Here is a 7,033-nt window from a genome sequence, read left to right on the forward strand (position 1 = left end):
TGTGCGTTTTTCCTGCCCTCCCCCCCCTTCCCCATGACTCAGTCCTACATCTGGCTCTGTGCACAGGACTCCTGCAGTCAGTTTGATGATGGAGATGTGGTAACAACAGGCTCAACCTCCTTTGGTTCCTCCATCCCTGTCAGAGTGACAAGCTGGCATTTGCCAACAGCTGCCAGACAGATTCTGGTCTGGATGGGAACCAGAAGGAACCACAGAAGCGATGCGTTGGGATTGGGGTGTTAGGAAGCTGTCAGACCTTGGTTTCCCGAGGGATGAAGAGAGTGGTGGGGACACTTGTGAAACTTAGGACTGGGACACAGCACAAACGAAGACTGGCCAGGCATGGCCAGGCCGTTTCTGCCCTGCAGCAACCTTTCTGAGTTAGAAAGTGGAGATAGAGGTGGTGTTGTCAGACTCGATTCCGCAGCCCTTCCTCGTCACCTCCAGGATCTCTTGTAGGGTCTCCTGGTTTATGCAGCCCAGCTCGTGCAGGATACGGAAGAAGTCGTTACGGAACTTGACCCCAATAAAGGCATAGATGATGGGGTTGAGGCAGCAGTGCGTGAAGCCAATGGCCTCTGTCACCATGATGGCGGTGTCCAGCTGATCTTCCAGGAGGCAGTTCTTGGTGAAGGCTTCCAGCTTGGTAAGGGTGTTCAGAAAGATGACGATGTGGTACGGGCTCCAGCAGAGCAGGAACACACCGGTGACCAGGATTGCTACACGGACAGCTTTTTGCCTTTGCAGGCGTTGGGACTGACACAGAGCACGGACGATGGCCGTGTAGCAGTAACACATGACCAGCAGGGGCATGAAGAAACCCACGCTGTGATACAGGAAACGAGTTGCCAGCCACACGTTGTTGCCATGAATCCCAGCCTCTGGAAAATAGCAGATGCTGCGGTTGCTCTCATCTGTCCAGACTTCCATGAAGATGAGATCAGGTAAGGTGAGGAGCAGGGAGGAGAGCCAGATGGCCGTGCAGGTGAGGTGGATGGAGCGAGCTCTGCGCTTGCGGTAGGTGTGGATTGCGTACACGATGGCCAAGTAGCGATCCACCGCGATGCAGCCCAGCAGCATGCTGCTGCAGTAGAAATTGATCTTGTGGACAGCACTGAGGATCTTGCAGAGGAAGGTCCCAAATACCCACCCAGCCAGGCTTTCAACCACGCTGAAGGGGAAGGTGAGCAGCAGTGCCAGGTTGGCCAGGGTGAGGTGGAAGAGGAAGTTTTCCGTGGTTGTTCGGGACCGTTTGAACCTCTCTAAAATGACCAGGACCAGGGCATTGCCCACAGTTCCCAGCAGGAACATCAGCAGATAGGCGAGCGGTATGAAGACCTTCCTGAAGGGGTCTCTCTGGTTGCCAACCACAGATGAGGCCGGATTGAAGCAAAAGTAGCCTTCCAAAGAAGGAGTGCTGTTCTCAGCCTCGTAGTAACCGCTCAGCTCCACCTGGCTCTGGGAACAGACAGTCTGGTTACAGGAGGGCAATTTCTGAACAGAAGAACCCAATCACCCAGATCTCCCACTGCGAGGGGCTGTGTGCTCCCTTATCATTCATTAGCATACTTGGGGATATTCTGGCTTCCAGAGAGAGAACCACTTCCAACTTCTGCTTTTTGCTCAGCTACCTGCTGGAGGCATCTGATATTTTACAACACTCATCTCTGACTTTTTTCCCCACCTACTTGTAGCACAGCCTGTCCTGCCTGCTGACAGGTACAAAACAGCTGGAGGAGTGAATGCATCAGAGGAACTGGGATGCCACAGCTACAGGGATGATTCCGGGAAGGGAAATCTGCTCTGCTGGTGAACCCTGTGGTTCTGAATTAATTGCAGTCAAAGCCAGAAAGGGAATCTGAAAACACCACTCAGACTGGGCTGACAGCCGATAAGGAAAGCGTGGTAGAGCTGCTGCAGATGGTGGGCATGCTCTGTCCTCAGGCACTGGCAGAAACCTGCTGCTAACAAAAGCAAAGGGCTCAGATGTACACTCAGCACGGGAGGCTTGTGGCAAGCTCAGCCATCACTGACAAAACGGGAAGAGCTCCACAACACTTGTTGTGTACTCCCCCACCCACAGCCTCTCTGGAGACCAGCCCTGAGACTTCAGCATCAACCACAGAGGAAGTCTTTGCTTGCTGCTTTCATACCTTTCACTGCCAGCTGTGGCTGTTTGCACCTGCTGTGCCTTCACTTGGCAGCCAAAGTTCCCATCTAAAAATACTAGCCCCGCTTTAGACAGCTTTAGAGCTAATTTGGGGGGAAATTTTTGCCCTTTCCTCCTCTCCTTGCATGTGCTAAGTCGAGTGACTGCAAGTGACCTCAAGTTCTGCACTGTACTTCGTTAGAAAGGGTGACTGCATTTATTCTTGGTTAAAAGCCTTCCCCATGTGATGTGCTGGGTGCCTCCGCAAGCAACCTTCTCAGGTAAGGAGCTGATGTGGCAGCGCTCAACTCAAACTGCTGCACTGCTGAAACCATGTGTGAGGCTTCAAGGGGAGCCTGGGGGTGTTGAAGAAGCTGAAGTCTACGGAGCATTACTGAACGTGTGCCAAAGGCTTGGCTGGTCCTCAGGCAGTGGAAGGTAGCGGGGTAAGCAATCCCTTGGGGAAAGTATTGAATCATAGAATGGTTTGAGATGGAAGGAACCCTCAAAGGCTGCCTGCTGTCACTCCCTGCAGTGCTCAGGGACACCCACAGCTCCAGCAGTGCTCAGAGCCCCGTCCAGCCTGACCTTGACTACAGGCATGGGGCATCTGCCATCTCTCTGAGCAATCTGGCACAACGACCAAACTGGGCTGCTCAGGACTTGGGGTGATCATGCTGGAGAATCCCAAGGAGAGCATGTTGGAATGGGCGTAGCTTAAATGGAGAGAGGCTGAACAACCCCAGTTTTAAGGGGTAAAAATGAAACAACGGGCAGTGGCTGGGTGTGCCAGCCAGAGTATTGGAGCGCAGCGTGGAACAGCTGCAGGTGACGGCTGTGTGTGTCGTTAAATGGTTTTGGCTGCTGAATGGTTTTCAGCATCACCCTACAGTCAGAGCTGGAGGTGCAGAGGCCACTATCAGCCACCATCTGATTGCAGATAAGATGGCAGGTAGGGCTCTTACTGTAAGCCACTCGCTGCGGGCAGAGGAAGTGTGCACAGAGCTGTATATGAGGCATCCTCTCATGTGCATCTCCGAGCTACGAGTGTGGGTGGGAACAGACAGAGATGAGTTGAAGATGAACATGAAAGGCTGAAATGTGTGTATCCAGGCTCAGATTGGAAGGGCAAATGACCAGAGCTGCAGGAGATGCACGGAATGCGACAAGCCAAGGCTTGCGCTGTGATTGCTGCTTTCACACTGGAAGCATGTGGCCACCTGACCTGGCCATAGTCTACATGTGGGCACCTTTGCAAAGGTAGTAACAGCCAGAGCAATTTGTGTGTGTGCTCTGCTGGAGGAACATGACAGTAAAGTAGGGCCTTTTCCTGAAACTAAGCAGTAAAATGCATGCCTGCATCTGTGGCAATGGGAGGCACGATCCTGTTACGCTCTTTGTTCAGGGATCCCCTGTCCCACACTGCAGTCACGCAGGCCTCCTCCGCACATCAGCTGCTTTTCTCAGTTCTGCACAACTGCCAGCAGTCCAAACATTTGCCTGTAGAAGAGCAGCAGCAGTCTGTGTGCTATTAGGGATTTTCCAAGTGACTCATTCCCTTCTAAGCCATCCAGAGCCAGGAAAGCATCTCACATTCCCAAAGCCTTAAAACAGAAATTGCCCACATTGGTGTGCAGCTCTGCAAGTACTGACTGCAATCCCGCTCCTCAGCTCTCTAGAGGCTGAAGGAGAGAAAAACATACTTAAAAGCAAACACCACGCTCCTGCCGTGCTTATGCCTTTTTGCCTCTTGAGCCACATCAGCCCTGTGATAAGAATTAGCCTTCAGTACCATGGAAGACAGCATGGAGAGCTCAGTGGTCCTTCTGCAGCATTTTTCTCTGTGTAGTCTGCAGCTGAGGAATTAAGCAGGCAAAATTTTCTTGCTATGGAGAACTGGGGTCATAATTTTTGCTGTGTTACTTTTCCACAACGTTACAGAGCTAATTGGGCAGCAAAGTTTGGTCAGGACTCCTGCTGCACTCGCTGGGTAATACTGAGATAAATGCCCTCTCAGTGCAAACATTCCAACCGTGTTCGGCCTGCATTTGTCCCATTGGTCAGCTGGCCTTCTCCTGTTAGTGCAGGTTTGTGTTGCTGCTTTGTTAGAACAGCGCTGAGGCCTTTTTTTGCAGATCTCTCTGGACACAGCGTTGATGCAATCACTGCATGTGGCTCCCCCGAACCACATGTAGCACTGCTCTGTGTGATCTATGGCCTGTTCCAGGGAGGAACAAGCCCCGTTTGCCATGGATTTTTTATGCTGAATAAACAAGAATAAAAAGGGTAGGGAAAGCCCCTCCCAGTTCTCTTTTTTCTCCGATGTACAGGAAAAAGACAGAAAAATAGCTAAAAATTAAATCCAGTGTTTCTCTCTGGGACAGAAAATAAACAAAAACTGAGGTCTGCTGCACAGAGCCACGATATGAAAACAGAAATTGTGAGTTGCAATGCTACAGAACTCAGCTAATGATAGCACTGCTGTGGACTTCCCCTCAGACAGCACAGTGAGCTCTAAAAGGTACAGCTTCTGTCTTTCACCTGCAACCTTAGGGTAGAGAACTACAGGGCAGAATATACGATGTCATCAGTCTCAGTTAGAAGAAGTGTTTGCAGTTTATCTTCCTTGTTTTCTAATTCCCTTCTCGTAAGTTAAGTGTGTGTTTCCCTCCTAGCGTGGCCTCGGGCAGCCTGCTCACAGGGAAGGCATGCTTTACCCCCACCTTATGTCCATGCCAACAGCTGTGCTCAGAGCAGAGAAGGGTCTCCCTATGAGATCCCAGCTGGGAAGTGTTCGGACCAGTGGGCAGCACGGAGCAGAGGATGACATCAGTCAGTCTCTCCTGGTGATGCTCTGGCCATTCCCACAGGAGCTGGGGATTTGGGGGTTTCTGCACGGGAACATTTTGCACCCCCAGCCTGTCAGGGGTTGCACTGCATTAGCTCTGCACAAACTCAACACTGCCACTTAAGTTCCTCCATCCCTCAAGTCCAGAATTATGGGATATAAAGTCTAATTGCGTGGATGTAAGTAGTTGCTCCAGTTGCTCTTGCTTCTAACAGAAGCCATTAGAAGACGTGGACATTGCAACCAAGTCCCTCAGCCCACCCGCAGCTCTGCCAGCTCTAACCCCTCGTTCTCTCTAACAAGTAAAGCCAGGCCAAACTCACCAAGTCATAGGTCTCCGATGAGTAGCTGACAGGCCCCATGGTGTCCGGATCTGCCTCTCCTCCAGCAGGTCAGCTAAAGTTCTTCTTTTTCGGGGTGGAGTTAGTCATTTAAGTGAGCAGGGAGGGACTCAGCAAGTAACAATAGGGTATTTGCAAGGCAAATGAGCTCCAAGTGAAGGGTGATCTATATGATGTAAAGATTGGCCTCTCGCTTTATCACGCTTTCTTATGTGTTTTGATTTTCACAGTGAAGCTTGAAAAATCCACATTCCTTTGGTCTGTAACGAGAAGACCCATGACGTCCATAATTCCATCCTGTAAACTTCCAGGGCTCTTGGCTCCTACTGTCCTATTCCAGGGCAATCTGAAAGCTCTGTGCCCAAAATCTCACCAGGTCTGGATGCCCTCTGGAGCTTCGTAAAACTCTGCAGACATCATTACTCATATCTGCATAACCATAATCCTCTGCCAGGGTCTTCTTGGCCGCTCCAGCCTCAGGGAACTACAGCTGTTCTCTGTCTCCTCCTGCTGCTTCACTCCTTGTTGGACTCACACTGGAGTGAAGAGGTTGCTGACGGAAGGGGTTGCCTCAGTGGCTGCTCTGCAGTTAACTAAGGGCATTAGTTAACAGAGGCTGCTAACTAACTGAGAAGTTAATTGAAAGTTTCTAATTTAAGGAAGGCAGGCACAAGCCTGCTGGAGCTTCTGTTTGAGCAAGAAGCCTGGCAGGAGTCACACCGGTGAGGAAGGAGACATTACACTGGCAAGCACTATTGGGTTTTGTCTCTTTGTGGTTCTTAGCAGGAGGCATCTCCCAGGCTGTGGGTCCAGGCCTTTAGAAGTGGGCTGAGGATGAAAAGGCTTCAGGGAACACACCCTGAGGTCACAGGCGACAATTTCCCTTGCAAGTACATGCTGCACTATGTGACTGCTAGCACAGATGAAGCACAGGATCCGTGTGTTGCTGCACTGTTAAACGTAGGAACAGTGCCAGAGAGGAGAACATAGACAAAAAAATAAGCAGAGATAAAAACAAATTAAAAGCAATGCGATTTTGCAGGATACTAGCAGGTAAGCAAGCTATAATTGAATAAAACTAATTTACTCAGCTGTACTAAAAAGATGATAAAATGCACTCCTTAAGGATGGTCTACTCTGTAACTAGCAAGCATTTCAACTGACCAGTTTGACACTATACCGACTTTCTGAGCCTAATCTGTTCTGACTCCTGGATCTTCTCTCTGATGTTTCCAGTCATCTCACTTGTTGTTATCATCACAAATAAAGCTTTGCAAACCCAGATTTACCCAGCTGGTAACTAGTGTCAGATTTGCTCTTTTAAGGTCGGTGCGTGCTATTTCCTGCACCTCAATCTGCAAAGCACGATGCCCAGCCCTGCTGAGAGCTGAGAACAAGCACCCAGGCAGCACAGATGGAGCAGAGCAGAGACCTCTGCAGCAGTGCTTGCTGTGACCAGCAGCACCACACAGGCGAGATGTTTCCCTGGCAAAGGAAAGCATAGGATCTGTGTTCAGGTTCCTGCTTGTCATGCGTGGAAGGGAAGCCTAAAAAGGGCATCGTGTGGGAGAGAGGGTGAGAAAGGATGCGGGCAGCTCTATGCCTTGGGTTGATGGCCGACATGGCAAGGGGTCAACAGCAGGGCGGGTGGTCTGGGGGTTAATAACTGAACAACGAGGCTTGTTAATTCACCTT

At 50.6% G+C, this 7,033-nt stretch overlaps 1 protein-coding gene across 1 annotated transcript; it reads right to left on the reverse strand.

Moving 5' to 3' along the window:
* Positions 1 to 220: 220 nt before the first annotated feature.
* Positions 221 to 5,359, reverse strand: CXCR5 (C-X-C motif chemokine receptor 5). Its single transcript, XM_072355055.1, has 2 exons — positions 5,321 to 5,359; positions 221 to 1,458 (listed from the first exon to the last, which is right to left on the reverse strand). Exons 1-2 carry the CDS (start codon positions 5,357 to 5,359, stop codon positions 382 to 384), a joined length of 1,116 nt encoding a protein of 371 aa, XP_072211156.1. The 3' UTR covers positions 221 to 381.
* Between the last annotated feature and the right edge of the window lie 1,674 nt (positions 5,360 to 7,033).

The sequence above is a fragment of the Excalfactoria chinensis genome, chromosome 21 (assembly GCF_039878825.1).
Source record: "Excalfactoria chinensis isolate bCotChi1 chromosome 21, bCotChi1.hap2, whole genome shotgun sequence".
NCBI classification, from domain to species: Eukaryota; Metazoa; Chordata; class Aves; order Galliformes; family Phasianidae; genus Excalfactoria; species Excalfactoria chinensis.

Coding starts and splice junctions, on each gene's coding strand:
- CXCR5 (XM_072355055.1), bottom strand. CDS start 5,359: ATGGGGCCTGTCAGCTACTCATCGGAGACCTATGACTTG. Junction 1,459..5,320: donor CATCGGAGACCTATGACTTG/GTGAGTTTGGCC, acceptor GTCTGTTCCCAG/AGCCAGGTGGAGCTGAGCGG.